At 36.3% G+C, this 24,522-nt stretch overlaps 1 protein-coding gene across 3 annotated transcripts in view; it reads left to right on the top strand.

Moving 5' to 3' along the window:
• Positions 1-24,522, top strand: part of TBC1D12 (TBC1 domain family member 12) — a 43,695-nt gene that overhangs the window by 17,291 nt on the left and 1,882 nt on the right. For 2 of the 3 annotated variants that reach the window (XM_027909499.1, XM_027909494.1), the window contains 11 exons: positions 6,369-6,425; positions 12,398-12,513; positions 14,504-14,586; positions 16,143-16,260; positions 16,611-16,717; positions 17,326-17,406; positions 19,618-19,712; positions 20,383-20,454; positions 21,897-22,025; positions 22,351-22,460; positions 24,224-24,482. In XM_027909499.1, coding sequence (XP_027765300.1) covers positions 6,369-6,425; positions 12,398-12,513; positions 14,504-14,586; positions 16,143-16,260; positions 16,611-16,717; positions 17,326-17,406; positions 19,618-19,712; positions 20,383-20,454; positions 21,897-22,025; positions 22,351-22,460; positions 24,224-24,482 — 1,227 coding nt within the window. The remainder of the gene's footprint in view (positions 1-6,368; positions 6,426-12,397; positions 12,514-14,503; positions 14,587-16,142; positions 16,261-16,610; positions 16,718-17,325; positions 17,407-19,617; positions 19,713-20,382; positions 20,455-21,896; positions 22,026-22,350; positions 22,461-24,223; positions 24,483-24,522) is intronic. The other variant, XM_027909507.1, reaches the window with a different exon arrangement.

Here is a 24,522-nt window from a genome sequence, read left to right as displayed (position 1 = left end):
TCCATAGCTGTTATTTCCTGGAGGGCTTCCTGTGTGGATAACTTGGGACAAATTGCTTAGAATTCTGAAACATGTCATCTTCTTTAAATGAAAGTTTTAATTTTCCTCAAGGTATTTTGTTCCAAAATAATACTGTAATTTGAACTTGGTTTGGAGCTACTGGGGTACTCCAGAAAGGTACCTCTGATTTTCTTCCTCTGACACAAAGTTACACTTCCATATAATTGTTCCTGTGGAGTTTATTCGTTAACATAATATTAAAACATCATAGTCTTTAAAGGTGAGCAATTGGTAATGTAATAGTTACTTAATATTAATATGCAAACCTGAAATGGAAAGATTTGTTGACATGAAATGTGAATGTCCCACGTGCTTGTTAAAACAGTAACTCCAGTCTCTTGAGAGCTGCTTTCTGTCTCCTTTCTTAAATTCCATATAAGCTGATGTGTTTGGCAGGTGCAAATGGCTGTGAATGAAGCAGTGTTCAGTCATCTTCTAGAAAGAGCTTTGTGGCAAAAAGGGCCTTTTGGGAGTAACTAAAGTGAAAAATGAGGGGTTCTTTTTGAAGGACTTTGGTGTAATGGGATTTGTCACACAATAAAATGTTGTAGGAGAATGATTACATCAAGTGCAATCTTGGGGGTTGAAACTAGATAAGCTTTAAAGGTCCTTTCCAAACCATCCTGTGATTTACTGTGAAGTAAACTGACTGCTTTTTTAACATTTTCAAATACAATTTTCTTTTATAAATGGTTTTCCTTTTTGAGTGGGAGAGAGGGCCTGTGTTCTTTGTTTAGTTGCAGATGAGTGTTGTTGGCATTGTGCTATGAAAATGCTGTGGTAAAAATCTGGATGTCTTTCCCATCCTAAGAAATGGAGAATCCACACAGTGCTACCAGTCATCTGCTCACTGTTTTCTAGTAATGAAGACATTTGTTCTGGAAACTGTGTTATAATCATAGAATGGTTTGAGTTGGAAGGGACCTTGAAGGTCATTTAGTTCCACCCTCCCTGCCATGGGCAGATTGCTCAAAGCCCCATCCAACCTGATGTTGAAGAGTCCCAGGGATGGGGCATTCACACCTTGCCTGTACAACCTGTTGAAGATAATAATCTGAAAAAATAGTCCTGTTTCCTTGTTCCGTTGTCCCTCAGTGATTGTGCTTTGTAGTGTTCCCATTTTTTTTAAACTTCTCTGAAGTGGTAGAAAAGCAAATGTATTACAACAATATATTATCTTTAAACATGATTGAGTTGGCCTTAGCCATGGTCACATGGTTTGTGTTATAATGTTTGCCAGATTAAAGTCACTGTTGGATTTACATATTCTTGAGTAAGGTAATAGCTAGCATTTTTAGCTTTCTATTTGGCTAAAGCATGCATGGGTTTTAGAGAAAGCCTCATGAGCTAAGATAGACAGTTATCAAAGGGGGATCCAGACTGACAGTATGCTCTGCACACAGTTAGATATACAATACCCGAGGCAATTTGATCTTTAATGGAGAAGTGACTCTAATATCTCCATATTTATCATATGTCAAATGGCTCGCATGTCTGCATAAAATTTACAATATAGCTCTTTGTGCATATGCCTTTGAAGAAAAGCCAATGGTTTCTTTTCTCAAAAAAATGTTCAAATTTGCTAAGCTGGTGATGGGTTAGAATGGATATAGGTACACTTGGTTGTTGAAGATCAGTGGCAAATAGCATCTTCACTTTCAAATGTCTGACTGAAGCCTCTAGATTAATTCTTCACTATGCAGGAGATGTGAGTGAAAAAAAAGTAGGCAAGAATTCAGTAATAAGGCCTTCAAGAAGTTGGTATAAATATTATTGAAGCTTAATATGTTTTATTCATAAGTAATTCTGTGAACCTGACAGGTTACTTTATAACCTACATGGAGAGTCTCTGCAAACTTGCAATTTGACTTTCTAAACTGAAGTGGAGGGATCGAATGTGATCTGAAACACAAACCCTGCATTTTTCTCCTGTTTTTTTTAGCCATCTATGGTCAGAATCATGGCTACTTACTGTTAGCCAGCTTTGGTAAAATGAGCTTTAGGTGTAAGACTGCAAGTAGAAGGGGCTTAAGCTGTAGGAAAGCTGCCTGTGAGGGAGTTTAGGGTAGTTTATTATTAGGAACAAATCTTGCTGTTTCTGAACATTATTCTCAGTGATTGAGCACAGTTCTCTCACTTAACTGATGCCAGTGGCCGGCCTTGAGAGGGTGCAAATAAACCCTTGATTAAGGAAACTCAGTAATGAGTCAGCGAGAAAAATGAACTCACAACAGGAAAAACTTTGTAATTAATAGGAGGAGGAAGTCTTCTGGATAAGAATAATACTTAAAGGACTTTGCTATTAGTAAAAGAGAGAAAAATTGCAGCATTGTACATTTATAGGCAAAAGGTTGGTAGAGCTCAGGTGTCCCCTTTCCATTCTGGCTGATGGAAGCCTCCTTTGTTACCTTTGTTATGGTAGGGGTGATGTAGTAAATTGATAATTACATTTAAATGAATGCTTGTAGCTCCTAGTCACTGTCTATCAACTAGACACTGCTATATATGCCTCCCCAGAGAAGTCAGGTAGTGATTCCAATATCTTGAATAACCTCCAAGAAAATCTGGAAACTTAATTTGGGATACTGTTTCAGACATTTTTCAGACAGCAGTGCTAGCCAGCTCTGCCTTCAGAGACTGTCTAATGAATATTACTGTAAATAACTTCTTTGCCATCTTCTTAGCATACGTAGAAGAGGATAAATATTTCTGTAGTACAGCAGCCTGGGGGGCTTGCCTGCCTGGGGAGCAGCAGAGTCCCTCACAGCTGGACTGCCATCAGCCTGCTCCGGGCGAGGTGCGCTCGCTCGAACTGGGTCAGAGGTTGAAAGTTCTTGGCAACTGCATCTCCCCTCTTGCAGCTGCTGGCACGCTCATCTCTCCTTGGATTTAGAGCTGCCCAAGCAGGATGTGATCGAGGCCAACTCTTTTGCTGGACACCTCTCTCCTCTGGGCTTCCTTCCTTCACTGTTTTTTAAAAAGGGAAAACAGCAACTCCCCAAGACTGCAAATGTCAAATGCATTTGATGCTTTTAGGAAGTGTGCCTTTTTTTCATGAATTGCAGCTAATAAAACTGGCTATTAGAAGAAGTATGTGGTCATTAATGATCAGGTTAGTAAATCCTTTTCAGTCTGTACAGAAATCTGCTTTAAATTAGACTGCTAAAATATTTTAGTGCAGGAACATTTAAAGCAAAAACAGATTTGTGGGCTGATATATAACATTTTGGAATGTATTGACTACAGTCCAAGTTCTCTTTAAAAATGCAAGCTCAATTTCAGTTTTTGTTCTTATGGTTAAAGAAAAGAGCTCTTAATCTATGCTCAAAATTATTCTGAATATCAAGTCATTGAGTTTAGCTTTTTTTTTTTAATTGAAGCAGTCCTGCATACTTTTTATTAATTTGTTTAAAATGATATGGTTGTTTTTTTCTAATATGCTTGAATTAAACTTATAATTTGTGAATATACATTGAAATGTACACCAAATTCATTTTATCAGCAGTTTTAACAATGCTGCTCTCAGTGGCAGCCTTAAATGAGGTGGAAAAAGAGGCTTCTTTTCTATTTAAATCTGACACACCATGAAAAGCTTGCAGTGATTTAGAAATGATTGCTTATTCAGAAGTGAAGCCATCTTTTCCAAAATCTGTCACGTTGTGTACAAACTGGAAGGTTTTAATTTTAGATGGTCCATTAAATACTAACTTTTGATTAGGTCACTGTTGTACAGCTAACCCGTGAAAAAGTGTTGGAGTGGCTCTGAAATCTTATAAAAAAAAGAAGTACTAAAGAGCTAAAAAAATCAGTGTCTTCACTTGCATATTTTTCCAATGTTGTTATCTCCGGTCTTAAATCTAATGGAGAAATTGCAGTCACTGATTGGGCAGAATTCCCCTGGTCTCCCAGGGACAAGGGTTTTCAGAGGCTTCTCTTCAGAGGAACAGATGCGTTTTGAATGGGTTTTCATACGACTCAAACCTTCCAGCTTGTGATATTAACTCTTCCCTCCAGTTTTGGTTTGCAGTCTAAAAGTCTAAAAGTGTGTGAAGCTCTTAATGCTTATAAAAATGTGTATGATGTGTTTGTAAACAAGCCTCAGGACTGTGAGAAGTTGTGCAGTGCTCGGTGCTTTTCATAGGAGCGGTTCTTAAGCAGATTGTTATTTAGAGGTCGTATTGGCTCACCTTGCACTACTACCAGAGAAAAGAGAAAGGCAAGACTTCTACCTGCTTACCAGGTATAGGGCTGAAGTACATTGGTAACAAATTGCTTTGAAATGAGGACAGACAATAAAATTTATTTATTTGTTTATTTATTTATGGGGTATTGGGTCTTGAAAGGAACTTGTAACACCTGAATAACAATTTGCCCTACTAGCAGCAGTGACAAGGCTGTGATGGTTTTCTTTGTAGATGCTGTAGCAGTTCACATTCTCAAGAAATGTATCACATAGTTCCAGAATCACATGTGTAGTCAGTAAAATATCTATTCTAGAGGTAAACCAAAGACATTCCCCAGTGTTCTAGATTTTTGCAACGATTATCTTGTCCGTAAAGTGGAAGAGAAAGTAGTAGAACCTCTCAGTGACAAATACTTTCTTTTGCTTTGCATGAAGGACATAAAATACAATTCAGCTGCTACTGCCAGAGCTTACCCAGATGCTTTGACAAGGAAAACTTAAGAAGTTTTTATTCTGTCAGTGCTATGCTGGTGGCACAAATGCATCTTCAGGGGAGTACCTTACAGTGGGGATGGGACCAGTGTATTGAAAATAGCAGAGGTGTTGACTCTGCTGATGTGAATTTTTCTGATTGCTGTTATTTAAAAACAAAGTCCTTGAGGACAACTAGTAAGGGTATTGAAGCAAAATTCTTTTTCCTAATGCTTGAAAAAGAAAACATAAGCATTGTATATATTTTCATTTCTGTTCTTGGAAGTTTGGAGTAAACGAAGAATATAAATTGAGGTAATAAAAATGATAAAACTTCTTTTACTTTGATCTGGTGGGCCATGATGTTTTGGATTTTTTTGTCATCTGGATTCTCTCTTTGATGGTATTCCTCACCCTCCATTGGGCCTTTGGACTTCTTTAGCAAAGCATGATGTATTGGGTCTTTTTTCCTCTCTTAAAGAGGTGAGCTTTTGCAGCTTAAGCAGACATGGTGCTGAGCTTGAGGTGCTGACATAGGAAAATCATCACCTTGCCCGGCTGTATCAAATTCCAGAAGGATAAAGAATTTAGCAAAAAGATTCATATGATAGATCTGATGTCTTACATTGATTATTTTTTTTTTTTTTTTTTTTTTTAAGTTGGGGGGTTTGCTTTTTTTAATGCAAACCTTATCCTTCTGAGGCTGGTATGATACTTCAATACTGAAAAGGAAAAAATAGCATGTCAAGGGATAAGAAAGCCTTTAAATTACTTTTCTATTACTCTGGGGTATGCATGGTACAGGTAACTGCAGATGTGTCTGAAGTCACAATACAAACCTTGTTTTCCTTCATCTAGGTGCTGTAATTTAGTGCTTAAAAGCAATGGCTGGGTTTGTCACCTCCTCTGCATCCTATTTTTAAGCTTGGCTTTTCTTTCCATTAGAAAACCAGCTTTGACTTGTGAATGGAAGTGTGCAGAGCTGTGGTTGTAACAGGGTCTCCTCTAGCTGGCATGCTTTTACTAGATTGCCTTGCTGCAATGTGCTGTGAGGGGTTTCATTGGTGCTTAGAATCTCATGTTTAATTTAGATCATTGTTTCCCAAAGCCTTTCAAGTGCATCTCAGTTCTCAATGGCTCACCAGTAACATTGAGGTGTAGTCCACTTCTGGACTTTCAGTTTAGAAATACTGATTATAACATGGCAGGAGGAAGTGAGGGACAATGCATTGTTTCTGCTTTTTAGCAGCGTACCTTCCAAGACTAGTGTTTAAGTCTAACTTTTATGAGTCGTGTACTAGGGGGAGACAGTGATGTCTTAGGGAACGCCTTTTGTCATATGCTTGAGAAGTGCCATGACAAAAAATCTCCCTTTGGGCAAAAGTGCTGATAACTGAGAATATAAAACATCAATTAAACTAGGAAGATAACCCAAACAATGTCTGTTGACAACTTGCACAAATGGGCAATTTTTGTATGTGTGTCTATATATTTTGAGGGCCAGAGAAGGAGGAACAGACACATCTATATTTCTTCAAACATAGAAGATAAATACTCTACATGTGACTTGAAATTTTGGCTTGCATGTTGCTATATTGTAATGGTCTTTTCCTTCATTTATTCACTAAGGCTTTGCTTCTGTTTTTCTCATTAGGATGACAGTTCTGGCAGTCTTGCATCAGTATCTGCTCTCAGTCTGTTAAACACAGGGGTATGAAATTTAATATATACTCTTCTAGTTGTATTCGATGCCATGCATGGGACTGTGTAGCACTCATTAAAATAGAAAAAACATCACATTTTCACAGTAGCATGAATATTTTATGGCACTAACCATCAACTCATTAAATACCATTAGTAAAATAAACAAACTTCACACATGAATCTCACTAACAACCTAAAGTCATAGAGTATTATTGTTTATTGTTTATATTGCATGTTCCTGAATAGTAGGAAATAGGTAATGACAGAGCTTGATAGTAACTTACTTTCTATGTTTGCTGTGCCTTGTTGCTTTATGGTAAAGGTTGTTAAAAGGCTTAATTTCTAATATTTTTGAACACCTTATTATATTTGAATCTTTTTTCTGTCACTGAGTTGCACAAGCCATTAGCAGTGGCTCTTCAGAACTCCAGATGCTTTTAATCACTTACTTCCAATATGAAATTGGAAACCTAGGAAAGTGTAGCTATTGAAACTTTTGTTATGTTGTGTCATCTATCTGCTGTGACTGTATCCTTCCAAAATTGCTCTGATGCACATGTCTGTTACTTTGTAAACTTTTTTATTGAAACACGCACTCTATTAAACAGGAATAGTACCTGTTGGCTCTTTAGTTTTGTGAAACTGTTGGTGTGGCTTTGTGAAACAAAGCAGTGATGTAACTGCTAATTGATTTGGATGCAAATGGTTACGTGGTCGGGCTACTCTCAGCTCTTCCTTGTTGGGCGCAAAGCCTGTGGCTTCTTGTAAACAAGAGGATGAAATTTGATGCACCTTGTTAAATATCCAACTGAGGAAAAAATAAAGTAATCAAAGAATTGAAGATGTATGGCATTACTTTGGAAGGTTGACCTAGAAACTCTTAAGTGTCAGTTTGGTCGGTCCCTTGTACTATGGAAAAATTAGTGTGTTTTCCTCCATCAATATAGGTTCTTCCTATTTCACCTGCAAATTAGGCAAGAATGCACTGTTTTGCCTGTCCTGATAGCATCTGGAATAGTTCTGGGAAAATGCCTAGTTTGACTCAGAATTTTTCAGTGACATCTACTCTTGCTATAAACACTTCTTCATTTATGATCACCTTGTAGCCACTGCTAGCTTTAGATTTTAACATTTAACCCAGAGGCAGCACACATGATGTCATAGGATTATGCATTAGCAGAAATTCTTCTTACATGGATGCCCTCCTGTGTGATTCTTTTAATGCTTCCATTCTTGAATGATCAACCCTGACTCAGAGAAGCACAGGATATGCTGTGTTGGAAGGGACCCACAAGGATCATTGACTCCCTCTCTTAGCCCTGCACAGGACCATCCCCCAGTCATACCGTGTGCCTGAGAGAATCAAATAGTAGATTCAAAAGAAGGGATAGAGTTTTTCTGGTGATATATCTGATTAGCTGTACAACATCATGAAAATAATCATATGGATGGTTTATAGACCCATCTGCTCCAGTCGTGTGTGTAGAGGAGAGACCATTAGCACAATATATGTTAATCTGCATTTTATTTTCTCAACAGAATTCAGGGTTGATTGAATAAAATCTCTTTTAGTATCAACCTTAGAATTTTGGAGAAGACAGCACATTAGAAGAAATTGTCATACACGGGGTGCATGCTTTGTTTAACTGGAGTATTAGTATGCTTTGATACCTACTTTAAATAGAGGCAGTCCTTAAGATAGGGGAAACTAATTCAGTATTGGCTATCAGATCACTTTCTCCTCCAGCTTGCCTAAAACATAATTGAATCTGTGGTATTTTAGCTGCATAATTGGTACTGTGAGGACTTCTGCAATCCTTGTAATCCAAGGCTTTTATCACTCATTTCCAGGAGTTCAGCTTTTGTTGTTGGATCATAGATCAAAACCTGTAGGAGCAAGATTCATGTTAAATTTTATGGTTGATATTTACTACTTCACAGCTTGTATAGTTTGGGTACTGTAGATGAAAGTTTGTCTTCTAAGACTGAATCACCATGTTCACACTTAGTTAAATTCTTTATCCCCACAAGCATACCCTACTTAAGGTCAACTAATGCTTCTGGAATGCTGCAATGCAGCTCGTTTTCCTTTCTGTAAGGTCGTTAAGTGTTGGAAGGAGCTATGGGCAACTACACACACAGAGCAATCCACTAGTGTTTAGAGGTACCTAAAATAACTCTCAGTGGTCTGGCTGTCTCAGATGGTTCTTCAGAGAAAGGATGAAAGAAACTTCTGTTTTGTATGTTTTCCATGTAGATAGCAAAAAGGTGTAGGCAATAGACCTCTGCAGGTTTATTATTTTTCGTTTATTTAGAACACCAGGATGGTGTTTTGGTGTTCTTTGCTGTGGTGGTGTTTGTGTGTGGGTTTGGTTTGCGGTTTTTTTTTTTTTTTTTGAAGATACTGTTTGGGATATCTCTATCGTCTTAAGCACAAAGGCAAAAAGACATTTTTTTCCCAGCTCCAGTTACCTGCTACCTGCCTGTCGGTTAATAGGCGTATCTGTATTTCTGTGGGAATAAATACCAGAAATGCAAGTCCCTCTACATATTGAAGTGCTCTTAAATATATTGTCATGGTGTTTTGCAGGAAAAACATGCTTTTAGCCTGTTAATAGGTTAATTATTGGCTTAGAGGATGAGAAGGTGCAGTTCCAGCCTTAATAAGGAGATAACTATTTTTACTTTCTATTAAAGCTGAAATTAGTCTCTACTTTGGGATTGTGAAATGTTCTGGAACTTTCAATAAATACCTGCTATCTTGTAATATTTTTTAACAACCTTTTCTAAGCTTGTGAAAACCATACATGTGACACTTGCAAAATAACTTTTTTTATATATATGGGTCTTTCATAGTCTTGAATCTTAACTATCAACTGTTCTGTCTTCTGGGACACACCCTGCATGTCAAAGACATTTGACTTTAACTTGTATTTTTACCTTGTTATGGAAAAGCGTTAGCTCACTTCTGTTGAAGTGAAATTTTAGGTCAGCTCAAGCTTTTTGTCCCGCACCAAGAATTTTAGATTCTGATTCAAATGCAGAGTTAAGAATATTGGATTCTTTACATCTAGTCATGCAAGTATCCAGAAAAAAAATGGGTATTTTAGTTGCGTAAGTTCTCTGTGTCTGATGGTTCTGGGATATAATCTTCAAATAAATTTCGGAGCGCACAGGCTGCTTGAGGAAGAAGCATCTTCCAATGGGAACTTGTGGTGTTTTGAGAATGTATTGCAATTTGGGGAATGTGCCACCATGACGCCAAGGAACCTGAAACTATTTTGATCTCTGCTTTGAGTCTTTCTAGTAACACTTAGTTTTCCTTCTGTTTTTATGTGATCTTTTCTTACAAAGCCCAACTGTTCCTAACATGAACTTACTTTCAGAAACACAGTTGGATGATGAGCTCTGCCTTATGTGAAAATCTCTGAAGACTTTTTAGGTTTTTTTCTTTCTCTGTTGCTTTGGAAATAGTATACCCGTTCTTAGCATATATATTAGCCAGAAGCACTGCCATTATTCAAATGTATTACTTGTATTAAAAAAGATAAGAGTGGCTTTATTTGTAATGTATGACTTGCAGTGCTCTTTTTTTTTTTTTTTTTTTTTTTTTTTTTTTTTTTTTTTTTTTTTTTTTTTTTTTTTTTTTTTTTTTTTTTAATTTTCATGTAAATTCAACATGTAGGAGTGTTGAAAAGGTTGCCTTATCTTAGACCACTAAATTAATGATTTTGTGGCTCCTGTTACGAAGAAGGGTGTGAAAGTAAATTAGAGCTTCTACCAAGAATAGGAGGGGATGGCGTTGTTACTGTACTGCAGCCTGGATGCTGATCTATGGTTGCTGTCTCAAGATGCATTCCTAACTTACAAATGTACTGGAGTATCCTGAGGTATACAGTATGGCAAGAGTGCTGATGTTTATGTTTTCAGGTGGAATGAAATAATATTACCCTAAGAAAATGTATATTCGTTCAAGCAGCGAATGTTGATTTTCTGATTTTTCTTGTGCTTGTGTGAATTACAACAGAACTCTACCAATCCTATATGCCTAGTTGTTCAAGATACTTGTTTGAATGTGATGAATGGTGTTGGAATCACATTATTTCAAAGCAGAAACTGTCTTGGGAATTACCCTTCAGGAGAGGAAGTGTGTTCTAGGGAATTTGTATAACCACAGTTCTTGGCCAAAAACTTAAAATATTGAGAATTAAGTTGTATTATTGTAGTAACTTTTAAGTTATTGTGTTTAAAAAGAACTGGGATTTTAGAGTGAGTATATCTTTAAATGATGATAGCAAATAGTTGTTATCAAGGTATTTGAGCTTTTTTGAAGATGGTAAAGCAACAGATGTTCTCCTCTAGTTGAAAGAGTAGGTTGGCTGCTATAGATTTTGACCTATCTTTTAATTTTAGTCTTGAGATGAGATTATTGTGATGTCATTGAGGTTATACTTTTCAGATCATTTAATGTATTTGTTAGAGATTGTTAGAAATGGACAGATTGAGGAGGCTGTTGAGCAGAAAGCTCTGAGACCTTAATCTTTGACTTGGTGCCTCCTCTGGAAATCTGAGGTTGCATTGTGTGTGTGTAATGGTCTTTTCAAATTTAACTTTATGAACTGTGTACTGAACTTTTAACCTATATAATAGTTTTAAAGTTGTCAGCTGTGTTTCTGCGATGCTGTCATTAAACACTGACTGTGTAAAGCTTTCTGTTTCTCCCTGAGAGAACTAAGGTGTACATGAAGCAATTAGGTGTAAGATTCATTTGGGAACAGTTTGAAGAGAAGACTCCTGTTTGATTGGGGAGATATGTGACCTAATTAGTATTTGATAATTTTTTTTATTTACTGAATTTACTTACAGAGTTATTAGAGCAACAGATGTTTACAAAAGCAAGCTGTCTATAGATTAAAAAAAGCTTATAAGTTAGAGCTCACTTGTCTATGATTAAGAGTAGAGCTGTGTGATCTGTGAAAATACATTACTAACATATCTTGAATTTGTTCTCAAAAAAGATGATTTTTCAGCTCTTAGTATTGTATGTTTGAATTCCAACATGTGGAAGACTTGTAGAGAAACTAGTATTGAGCTTTCATGTGTAAGGAGAGTATGAACCCACAAGTTAACTTGGTTTGGGAATAGGCTAAAAGTCTTGTCACAGGTACCATTCAGCACATCTTAAAAGGTTAACTTGGCAGTAAGTGTTTATTTAGAGGCCAAAAAATAGTGTATGTGAGATTTGAGGTTTTCACTTGGGTCTGTTTTGCCTTTTTTCTAAAGATTGTATCATATTTCTGTTTTGTTGAATTACTCTTGTGGTAAAAGGAGTGGGATTCTTTCTTCCTCAGAATCCTGTGTGTATTAAACATTGTTAAATATTTCTAAGTGGATTGCATGTTTTAACCTCTGAGAAAGAAATTATGTGAAACAAACTTGTAATGACAAATATTGTTATATTGTCATTGAGTATAGTGTAGGGGGTTATGATTATTTGGGTTTGAAGGTCTTGCTAAAGGCCTTAGAATGTGAGGTGTACTGGATCTTAAGGGTGGCTAGAATTGAGAGGAAGAAATGGGAACAGACACATGTTCTTGATTAGTGGTTTTGTTGTTAGTGATGGGTTTTTTTTATAGTTGACTCTATATGTTACTTAAATATACTTGTGCACTAACTAGGTTGGGAAGATTATGCAGATTTCCTAACTGATCCTTGGATGCTCAGTTGTAATATTGAACTAGAATAGATCAAAGATTAAGCTGATGCAAGAAACTGTTTTGTGATTCATCTTCACTTAGCAGTCCTGGAAAGGTGCACTGTTGTGTTCAGCAATTTCAGCTTCTAGAGTCTTGCTTGTTCCTATTAAATAATATTAAAATATATAATAGTAAATTATTTCAGTGTTAAGTATTATCATGCTTACTAATTATGGGTGAGACTGAAAGTTGAAATTTAATTTTTATCAATAATGTTGTTTAGGAATATGAAGCACGGACGGGAAGAATGTATAAACCTCCAGCCCCCTCAGCAAGACGTAAAAATATTGAATTTGAACCACTTTCAACTACTGCTTTGATTCTGGAGGATCGGCCAGCGTAAGTATGATTCTGCTGTGCAACTGAATTTTAGATGTACTTCTGATGAGCTAAACTTCACGAGTCTTACATCATTGTTCTATCTGAGATAACAGCCTAACAAATACCTCCAGAAGAACCTTTTAAGTATCTTGTAGTCTATGTGAGGAGTTTTTTCTTACTGTAATAGAACCACTAGTCTATTATCTACTGAATATCACAGCTGTCTGTGACAGTGTTGTGAGCATCTCTTAAGTCTTCAGGAACTCTCCTGATTGATTTCTTCACTGCATTCTCAGCATGCAATCCCTTCTCCCCATTCCTCCCTTCCCCCATTCTGGAAACTTAATCTCCTGGACCAGCTGAAAAGACTTAATGGTGGAAGTTGTCATTTCATCAAACTTGGACTTGTCTTACCACAGGAGTTTTTAAAAAGGAAAAAAAAATTGTTAGGTAGGTAATAGCAGGAGTGGGTAGAATTGCCTTGGAAACACAAGCAGTCCTTTCCTGTCACAAACACTGAGTGCTCATTTTATATCTGGCAGCTACAGTTCAGTGCGTTGTTGGTACCAAGATTGTAGCATTTACTGAAACTCTTCCTTTCCCCCATTCCAATTAAGTTTTCATGACTTCTTAAAATTACAGCTGAAGGCAAGGTAACAGTACATGCAAATGTAACAAATGTAACAGTTAAAAATAAGAATAGTAAGGAAAAATTTGCAATAAATTGGTCAGTGTTTTCAGCTATGCAGTCTAGCAATTTGAAGGAAAGAGAAGGACCTGCTGACTATGAACACATGCTTGAGGAAAGCAAATGGAGCAGTGCTTTGAAACTTCATCATGAAAAAGCTTGTGATGGCACTGTTAAATGTTTGCTCTATCCACTTCCAATTAGGAAATGGAAAACAGAACATATTAGTGTTGCTTTCAGTATTCTCTCTAGGGGTATATAATCTCATTCAGTGCTAAAACACAAATATCCTGAGTGAAATTATGGACTGCTAGGAGTATTTTTCTGTTAATGCATTATTTCTTTTACTGTATTGCAGAGAGTAAGATAGGCATTGATTACTAATGCATGGATTACTAATGCTTTTCTTTACTGTCATACTATTGTAACTCACAAACTACTATGTTTTTACAAGTGACACTTGTTTCAAATTGGAGTGCCATCCCAAGTGTCTAATGTGCTGCCACTATCCAATCCTTGAAAATATATTCTGCTCTCACTTTCACTGGAAATATTAATAAGTGATCTTGTCTGCTTGCATAACAGGAGATGGAAAACTTTTAATATTAAAATGACAAAACTGCTTTCTATTTATTTTAAACCAAAGTAGACCAAATTGAGTAAGAGGCTGAGAGCAAACACTGTGCTCTGATTTGTTTGGAAATGAGTCGTCTTGGTCACAAGGAAGCGTGTGTTTGGCAATCGTGTTTGGCAATTAGAGGATCACTATGCAGCCAAAAAGCACATTTTAAGCTGGTGAACTTGTAGCACTGCAGCAATCTTCCTTAGCTTTAGCTCTGACATAAATGGTGATCTACTCTTTTTCCCTTTGGGAAGCCTATCTTCTTCTGTGGGAGTTTTAAAGGGCTAGCTATAATGAATAAAAGCCTTTACCTTTTATTGAAACTATGCCATCATGGATTTCATATGAACAACTGGATATCAATATGCAGTTGTATTTAATAATTAAAATACACATGTGCAGAAATGCATTGGAATAAATAACTGTATGGTTTGTCAGTATTTCCCTTTTGTTACTTAATTTGGGCATCATTCCAGATGTTAAACAAATTTAATAACCATACTTTAGGTGAAGCTGCAGGAGAAGCTAAAAAACAGGAGCAGTAAACATCTGATAGTTCTATACAACTGTTAATGAAACACTGGTAGTGTGACAACAACCTCAGAGCTCACCTTAGAGAAAAGCCAAATTTAAACCTGTCCTGAAATGGTCCAGAGTGTCACTTGTGTGTATTGAATTCAGGAACAACTTGTTTTCAGAAATCTTCCTGCCAAATCAGTGGAGGAGGCTTTACGTCACCGACAAGAATATGATGAGATGGTAGCAGAGGCAAAAAAACGAGGTATGTTAATAATCACTGTAATTCTTTTTAACTGTGCAGCAAAAATAAAGTAAATTCTGGCTTGTAGGTGAGTACATACGTTAAAGAACTTGTTTAATGTCTGGGTTATTCTCTAATACGTAGGGGGCAGGCAGTTTAAAACAGAACTCAATTATCAAATTGTTTTCTTATTCCATTACAATGAATGTAACTAGGTTCAGAATGCAGTTTACCCTTTCATTTACTTTTTAAGGAAAAACTACTCGTGCAGTATGATTGGCTAGAAACTTTCTGGGTACTTGGGCTCTTTTTTCAACCTGCGTTGCTGCAGTTGCCACTAAGAGCCAAAGTATGATAAAGCTGACTGCTTTAAAGATCTAGTTTCTTAGAAATTTGAGATCAATTTCAGACAGATGAAAACTGGATTATCTTCCAAACAGCTGTACCTGTGTGAACCTTCCTACTCCCACTAGATATGTTTAATTTAAAAAACAGATCTGTAGCATCTGGTACTGTGTCAGTCTATGAATAGTTGTTGAAAGGACTTCTGCAGTCTTGTGCCTAGTATTGAGGGAATATGCTATTTTAAGAATCTGTGCTGCGTGCTTTACTTGGGCTGTTGTCAGAAATACAAGCTTCTGAACTGATTGATCCTCTATGGATCTGAGGCAGCTTTAACTTTGAAAGATGAAATAAAATATCCAAGGCGTTTGACAATTCATTTCACTCTGCTCTTGTGATGTGCATCTTGTAAGTTGTGATCTGTGGTCCGTGTTCTTTAACAACTGCACCTTTGGAGGTGCAGCCATGTGTAGTGTTTTCATATGTGTGCCCTGGTTTATTACATTAACTGTTGCCACACACACAAAGCTTCAGTAAAAACTTAATGAAGCTGGTCAGCCGTATCGGTTTACCAGGGATGGCATGTTTACGCTGTTGTGTCTAATCCATGCGTAAATAGAAAATGTCTAGTCGCAGTGGTTCTTAGTGATGTCAAGATGGCACTGCTCTGTCCTTCCTTTAGCTTTTTTATTAAGAGGGATCTACAAATGATCCCTTTTTAACAGAAGGCAGAACATTGTTCTCTTGTTCACCATTGTGACTTTTTGTCTCAGGTCTTTAGGTCCTGTTTCCAGAAAAGAAAATACATAATCCTTTTAAGGTAGATGCTTCAGTAAAATTTGTATAATTTTAAAATAGATGTAAAATTGCACTTTTAAATAATATTTTTATCTATAGAGACTGCTGATTAGTCCAAGTAATAAGTAAGGCTCAGATAGAATGTGGTATGAAAATCGTGACAGAAAGAACAGCTCTGATGTGCTTGCTTTTTAGTCATCCTGTGTACTGCAAAGGGAGTTCTAGTCAGATTTTGCTTGTCTAAATCACTGTATTTGAACAACTTGGCTTAAATTAAAATGTCCTAAGAAATACACCCACAATCCACAGAAATAGTACACACAACTGTAACTTATCCTTCATCTTTCAGACATCTAAATAATTGGATAATAGCTGAATTATTTACCTAATAATTTATATACACTAATACAGAATTATCAACATGTTATGCCTAACAGAAATTAAAGAAGCACATAAAAGGAAAAAAATAATGAGAGAGCGTTTCAAGCAAGAAGAGAATATCGCTAGTGCTATGGTGATTTGGGTCAATGAAATACTACCTAACTGGGAAGGCATGTAAGTAAAGTTCTGCTCTGTAAATGAGGCAAGGGTGGCTTGTTTCTCCTCTGGAAACTGAGGACCCACATACCTTCTTTTCCTTTTCCTTTCTGTGTTGTCAAGAAGTCGGTTTTTGTTGCTGTGATAGAGTGTGAGGTCATTACAGAGCAACATGAAATGTGCTTTCTGGGAGCTTAATGTTTTGGGGTTTTTTAGTGGAGCTTTAGCATAAGCAGAGATCATTGGATATTGATTTGGTAAATGGTATGTTATTTTGCTTGTAAATTGCCCAATGATTTTAGAAAAGATGTGCAATATGTGCCTTCTTTTCTTTTCTTTTTTTTCTTTTCCCTGCTTCCCTATCTTAGGCGTGCTACCCGAAGAGTTCGAGAGCTGTGGTGGCAGGGATTACCCCCAAGTGTACGTGGGAAGGTTTGGAGTCTAGCTGTGGGAAACGAATTAAATATCACTCCTGGTATGTCTTAACAGATAACACTTTAGTTCAAAATTAAGTTGGTTGTTTTCAAAGAAAAAAGTCAGCTTGAGTTAAAAAAAAAAATCAGTGCATTTCTTTGTGAAGAAATTGTATTTTGCAAGGTTAGGAGCAGCTGTGTTTTACAATTAGACATCATAGCCTTATAAATTATGGTAGCTAGGTTCAAAACCTGCTTACAAAAACACTTCAGTATTGGTAAGAATTAAGGTGGGGCTTCCCCTCCAAAAAATAATTTTTATGTTTAAAATTGAGAAATTTTAACTTTGTTTTCTTAAGTGGAAAGGGGAATTGCTTTATTTCATCAATGAATGATTTTGATGCTTATTCACAAAAATAAAAATCTGATTTATTCAAGGCATCATTTCCCTTTCATAATTTGCATGTTCACCATGGCAGAAAGCATAATACAGTGCACACTACTCCAGTCATTAGTAGTAACCATCTCACAGATTTTCCCCCTGCCACCAGTAACTTAAGATGAAACCAAGCAACCAAAACCAAGAATGCTTATTAGTGTGCTTTTGTCTTGGATGGGTGCTTCTCTTACTACTTCCTTTTTGTGATTGGTTTGTTTTGCTGTCTCACAGAACTTTATGAAATCTTCTTGTCGAGAGCGAAGGAACGATGGAAAAGCTTCAGTGAGACAAGTTCTGAGAATGACACAGAAGGTGAGCTCTCCTGAGTGCTCAACGACCTCCTATTCAATTTTGCAAACCAGGAAGTCTCACAATGCAATTGCACCATTAAGAATACTTGTTAGAAGTGCTCGAGTCATTCCCTACTTAAATGTTTGCTTTCTTATAATAAGTCAGTGAGCAAGGGGATTGGCAGTATTTACCGTATCAGTAAAAGATGCATTAAAATATTGCATGTGCTAGTTTACTTTCAAATGAATGTTCTCCTCTGAAATATTAGGACAGCTCTCATGAAAATGTTAGCTAAAATGTAAAAAGAAGAAATGGTAGACTAAGTTACAGGATGTGCTCTTGCTTAGCTCTGCTTAGATGGTTCTTATGTCGGTATCCCTTTTGTTGGTATCCATGATTTTGGGAAAGAAAAAAACATTCTCTATTTTTGTTGTGGAACTGAGAGGTAAAGAAGGTATAACATGACACATTTCAGATCCCACTTGGGTTTCTTTGGCTGCCCAGATGGCCTTTCCTCCCAAATCTATTAAGATAGCACTGTTAGGGGAGGTTAGCACTGTTCTGTGTATAATGGAGTTTTTTCACTGGCATATTGCTGTCTCATGTGGGCGTTCTTTCTATTAAAAGTAGTATCAATTATGTTTTTAAGGTTGGATATGTCCTTGTTATAAGCATTACTCCTTGTGCTGTTAATAGATACTTTTTAAAATGCTGCAATGCGATAGTCCCTTCCATTACTGTTTTTGTTTGCACTTGCCATAGCCAGTCCTCAAGAACTGCCAACTTTGACTGTGAATTATTTGGGTCTCCCATAGGCTGCGTCTCTGACTCATCTGAAGCTTGTCTTGAGACAAACAATTTATAAAAAATTCTGTGTGTACGTAGTTGTAAATATGCTTATCCTTAGAAAACAAGTTTGCGGTGCCCCTTGACTTGTGGGGTGTTGATTTGTTTGTTCTTTTGTTGTAGGGGTGTGGGCTGTCCATGGGGGAAAGTTTAGGTAATTTGTGTATTTTGGAAAGGTAGTAGTTCTGGATGGGGATGACAGGGAAAAGGATCCATCTTGATTGTGTCAGATATTAATATGTTCCCAGAATAAGGAGTAGGAGTAATAAAATTTTCATCTATGGTTGAAAAGCAAGCAAGCTGACTGTGCATATTAATCTTTGGTAGTATGAAAGACTAACTATCATAGTTTTAGGAGGACAGTAATGAAATGCTGTTTTTTAGGCTTCAGCAGAGCAGATTCTTTTTAGTCTATTCATCAAATTCTCTGATCATCTGCTTTCCAGATGGCTCTTGTCTGATTTAAGCCCTCTGAAAGATCCTTTTCCCCAAGTGCCTTCTGTCTTTTTCACCATTTTATCACTAGTATTTGTATCATGTCCCTATGTGGAGGATTGGACAGAGAGAACTCAAGGGCCAGCTGAATTTCTGGAGGTTCTTGAGTGAATGCTGCATTCTTTCCTGCCGTTTCAAGAATGCCATTCCTAAGGATACAGAAAAATCGGAGTCAAATGAGAGTTAATGAGAGCTCAGAAGTAATGTAACTTCTGCAGATTGCAACTATGTGGTCAGTTCTGGAGTTGTCCGTGCAGTTTCTCTATGTTTTAGTTACCTTCAGTAACAGTGGGACCTGAAACGCATGACTTAAAGTAATATGCTTGACTTTGCAGGTGAAGAAATGTTGGCTTCTTGTGATTACATGATAAATCTTTTTTCCTCCCCTCTAGTGTGCATACTATATTTTAATGTTATTGTTTTAAATGACACACCATGTGAGCTGGTTAGGAATGGAAAATTTGAAAAGACGGGTTCCACTGGATCATGTTTAGATCAAGAGTAGTGCTCTCACTCTGTGCTCTTAAACAGACTCAGTAACTGAAGTCTCAGCAGAATGTAAGAAAGGAAACAGGGTTTTAAGGACTGGGTTGGGCAAAGTTAAAATTCTAGTTAATGTAGGGTTAGTCTGGGCCCGAATAGACTTAAAAAAGAATAAGTAGACAGGTAGTAATTACTGATAGTTGACCTCACTTTTTGGAGTTGTTGAAATATACCAGATATCAGTGGGCAGTGTTAGCTTTTGAATTATAGCACTGTAGAAATTACTTGGCTTTAATTTTTAGGGTGTAACTTTTTTTCCTTATATGCTAAGTCTTTATGCCTATGGCAGTTTTAGTTTTGAAGTTTGTAGAATTTATCAGTTTTAATAAGTGTTGGTTTTGCTTGCAGATGCAGGAGCATCTGTTGCTGATCGTGAGGCCAGTCTGGAGCTAATTAAGTTGGATATATCACGCACATTTCCATCCCTGTATATTTTCCAGAAGGTGAGATTTCTGTAACTTTAGTTATGGCAACTTTAAAATTATGAATAGTTAAACAAGAGAAGAAACCTAACTGGCCAAATGAGGTATAGTTTTTAGAAGTTGTTAGGGGTTTTTGTCTTTTAAATGAGAATAAAGTAGAGACACTTAATGATGGACTGTAAGGGGTTTTCTTCTGGATATATTGCATGATGTTCCTATTAATGATGATGAAATATAGGCAGAAATGGGAATATTCCCAATGCTACAGAAGTCTTGATGCATTTCAGTACAGTTTTTCAGGTTTGATTTTTATATAGATAAAATATATAAAACAGATTGCATTATTGAAATACAGTAACTTGTACCATTAAGAATTAAAATATCCACTGTCTCTCAAAATGAAAAACTGACCCTGGATATGTACCAAATATCCTCATTTTCAGTTATGAAATCGATCAGTGGTAATCAGTACATAGGATTATTGGTCTGTTACTTTTAACATTTCAAAAGCATACATGGTAATGCTCAGAGTAAAAACTGGTATTATTCTAGATGTGAATAAGGCAATAATTCACTGGCTCACTTTCATCTTGATATACCTGCTTGTTACTTTCCTGTATGTATGAAGTTATTTTGGAAAAAAAATAAAATTTTTGTTTTCTCTTCTTCCTCCCCCCTCTCCTCTTATTAGGGTGGTCCTTATCATGATCTCCTGCACAGTGTTTTAGGAGCATATACATGTTACAGACCAGATGTAGGATATGTAAGTATTTTCTGTAACAGTTTTATAACATGACAAATAAACTTAAGATGTCATGTAGTAGAGTGTGTTAAATAAATAGGTTCTCTAAACTTTATGCTACTATCACTTTAAAAATAATTAAACTGAACAAACCAACTAAAACTAACATTTCTGTGAATGGTGTCAGTGTAGAGAAGCTTTTAAATAATGAACAGTGGCTTTTTTTTGTCTTTGTTTCTGGGGGTATCTAGGAAAATCTGTCACAAGCTCTAAGGCTTCTGGGCTCAAAAACATTTGAAAAGTTTTAAGTCTCATCCGTGCAACAAAGCATTATTTAACACAGGGTGTGTCTTCCTTTCTAAATCAGATATGCTTGGGACTCTGCATAAATAACTAGTTGGTTTTTCATGTTCAAATGTTTTTAGGCCTGAATTCTGTCATCTGTGACCTCATTTTTGGAGGCTCTCCCATATTCTTTGTGATTATAAACTCTGCAGGTTCTGAGACTGCTTGTTCCCAGGGTGGAGTTTTAAAAGGCAAATGAGTAATTTTTCATGGATAAGCTTTCTCTTTTTCATTGGGAATACAGCTAGCCTGGATATTTCTCATCACACTTTTAATTGTTAATACGGCAGTAAATTTAACGTAATCTGATTTCCACAATTATTTATCCCAGAGAAATGGAAAGCTGCTGGATTGTTTCTGATGCATATCAGTATTCTTTTCCCTAGCTGGTTAAAACGCTTAGTGTATTTTTTTATTTTTTTGAGAAGCAGCAGCATGAATGCTTAGAGATGGTGGAATAATGATCATTGAAATTGGTAAAATTATTTTTAGTATAATGAGTATTCAAATCATCACTTAACACCTACAAGAATCATGCTGTTCACTTTTTATTGCAGGCTGAAGTGTTTTTGAGAGAGTAATCATGGAAAAATGTAAACTTGCATTGTAGCTAACCACTTAGAAATAATTTTATGTATGTGAACAAATACTGTTTGCCAAGTGGAGAGATGTGTATTGACTGTTCTGAAACAGAATTTTGACTCAATTCCAACATATGTCTGGGTCTAAATTGTCCCATATGTGAAGTTTTTCTCTATGACTGCTTTTCCCATATCTTAACAATGAGATTGAGGCCAAGCTTTGTCTCTTAAGAGCTCTGCATTCAGCCTGTGTGGTTTTAACTTTCTTGCATTTCAAGTCCTGAGGCCTCGTGATCATGAGACCTCCTAGAACTTCCACTGAGCCTCTAAAACCAGCATCTGAAGAAATATTTTATTTCTTGCTGAAACCAAATTGATTCGCATGCATAAAAATTTATCCGTGTTGTTTCTGTTCATCTGGAAATGTTAAGCAGTGGCGTTTGATGTATTGCAGACTGTAAATGTTTCCATTTCCAAAGATCTAAGATGTACTGAACCTACTCACCTATGTTTGCCTGATGCTTTTCCCACTTGAAGGTACAAGGGATGTCCTTCATTGCTGCTGTGCTCATTCTCAATCTGGAAGAGGCAGATGCTTTCATTGCCTTTGCTAACCTTCTAAACAAGCCATGCCAGCTGGCCTTTTTCCGTGTGGATCACAGCATGGTATGCACAGAGTTTTCTGGTTTTGAACCATAACTTTTTTTTTTGTCTTGAAGGATAGTTGATTTATTGATGACTTCCTTTTGTCCTATTAAAAAATGGAGAACTTTAACCATGATTCTCTGCAAAATTGAGAATATCAGATACTAATCCATAAAACTCATTTTATTGTTTTGATTTTTCCTCTAGAAACATTTAATAATTTTACTTATCCTAAGAAGTCACACTGTGCTATGTTGACATCCTCAGTTCTTGGTGGGGTTTGTGTTAGTTTACAACTAAGCATTCTTTTGATGACTGCTTATGAGATGCTTTACTATCTCCACAGATGCTGAAATACTTTGCAGCCTTTGAAGTATTTTTTGAAGAAAATCTTCCCAAATTGTTTCTTCATTTCAAATCATACAGTCTTACTCCAGACATATATTTGATAGACTGGTGAGTTCATAGAACATAGCAAACCTAACCTTAGGACTGTTGGGACAGTTTCTATTTTTGCTAAAGGTTTTTTAGCACTAGAAATCAAGCATTAAAAAAATGGCATTTGGTAGGTACCTCATCTTTCTAGGTCTTGTGAAACTGTGATGAACTGTTTTGTGCAACCACAGTCTCTCTGGCACAATTCACACTTTGTTAACTGGAATGTATTCAGTTAAAAATGAGACACGTGGGGTCCTGTTTGTTCATTTTCTTGTTGCTGCAGTTATGTGTAATGTAAGCAGGGGAGAGGAGGCTACTACACCGTAGTAGTTTTATGAATGATTGTAAGTGACCTGGTGGGCATAATCAGCTACTGAAGAAAGTATGACTATAGGAATAGAGACTTTAAAAGCAGAGGGAGGATGAAATTTAAAACCTGGTTTGGGAAGGGATAAACTTGAAAATACAGCAAACAATTTGAAATAACAAATGTTCTAAACCAAAGAGTACCAAACTACATTATGTGCCTGCAATGGAAGGCAGTAATGCATGCATCCTTGAAGTGTGGTAGAGCTGCTCATGTGTGTGTATAAGGATAAGCTTCATATAGAAACTTCTAACCCATATAATAATTCTGATAGAGTGCATTGAATTGGGTAGAATTAAATAATATAAAAAATTGTCACCTGAACTTTACCTATGAGATACAGCTTATCAGTAAGCACTAAGTCTCAGCAGGATCAAGCTATACAATAGCAGAGTTTAATCAGGAGTGTGCTGCAGTCCTGAGAGCTTAGGCAGATCGAGAGAAGTATGTATGTATGAAATAGTGCTGCTGTGCAAAGCAGTAGAAAATTCTGCTTCCAGTTACTTGAGAGAAATGAAGATTGTTATTTATATGTTTGTATTTCTATATTATTTATATTTTTGGATATTTATACAATATATATTATATATATTTCTATAGATTATTATATAATTCAAATATGACCTTGAGACAGAGCTCCCCTTATAATGGGAGAGTAGAAGAGTACTAGTATGTGATAAGGAGTGTTCTGGGGTTCATGAACCACTTCCCAATAGCAGTAATGAGGAAACTGAGAACACTCTTTGTATCAAAGAAACCACTACAAATTTATGAGGGGAGTTCTACAATATGTTACATACAGCAGACTGAGCTCTCTGCCCATGTGTAATTAATGCCTTTTAAAAATAAGCTTTGCAAAAAAAAATGCAGTTGAACTCTTCACAGTAAATGTCTTTAGATTTTTGGAACTTTTAATGTGAATAGAAATTCAAAAATGTATCATAGAAATATAGTTATTGCATTATCATTAGTATAGTAGTGGGATGTAGCTCTCCATTGAGATGACTTGTGGCTTTAGATTTAATTTAGGAAACAAATGATAAACAGAGCTAAATTGTGTGACTTAAATGGTAAAGTTATACATTTATTATCTTCACTTAAGTTCTTACCTGAATATTACACTCTGAGTATGAAGACGTTTGTAACTTCTTTAGCCAGAGCTTCCTAAAGGAGATGGTATTCAAATGGAGGATTTCCTATGGCATAAGCAGAGATAGGTTTCAGAGTACAAGTTCTGACTTCAAAAATTGGAGACTTGTGGATTGTTGAAATATGGGAAAAATAAGAGCATATGAAATAAGTTGTCATCTGCCTACTCTGAGCTAACGTAACTGAGATTTACAGGAAGCTGTATTTTTATTTTTCTGAAGTAAGTTACAGTTATAACTGTTTGGTTTTTTTTACTCAATTGTAGGATTTTTACACTCTACAGCAAGTCATTACCACTTGATCTGGCCTGTCGTGTCTGGGACGTTTTCTGTAGAGATGGAGAAGAATTTTTGTTTAGGACAGGATTAGGAATCCTTCGGTTATATGAAGATATTCTCCTACAGATGGACTTTATTCATATAGCACAGTTTCTAACAAAACTTCCAGAAGATATTACATCAGAAAAACTTTTTAGTTGTATTGCAGCTATTCAGATGCAGAATAGTAACAAAAAATGGGCACAGGTGAGTTTTCTGTATATATCTCTCTCTATATGTATCTAAA

Source organism: Empidonax traillii, unplaced genomic scaffold, assembly GCF_003031625.1.
Source record: "Empidonax traillii isolate 1590-97213 ecotype Southwest subspecies unplaced genomic scaffold, ASM303162v1 scaffold27:size3997909, whole genome shotgun sequence".
Classification (NCBI taxonomy): Eukaryota; Metazoa; Chordata; class Aves; order Passeriformes; family Tyrannidae; genus Empidonax; species Empidonax traillii.
This window is presented reverse-complemented; position numbering and strand designations above follow the sequence as displayed.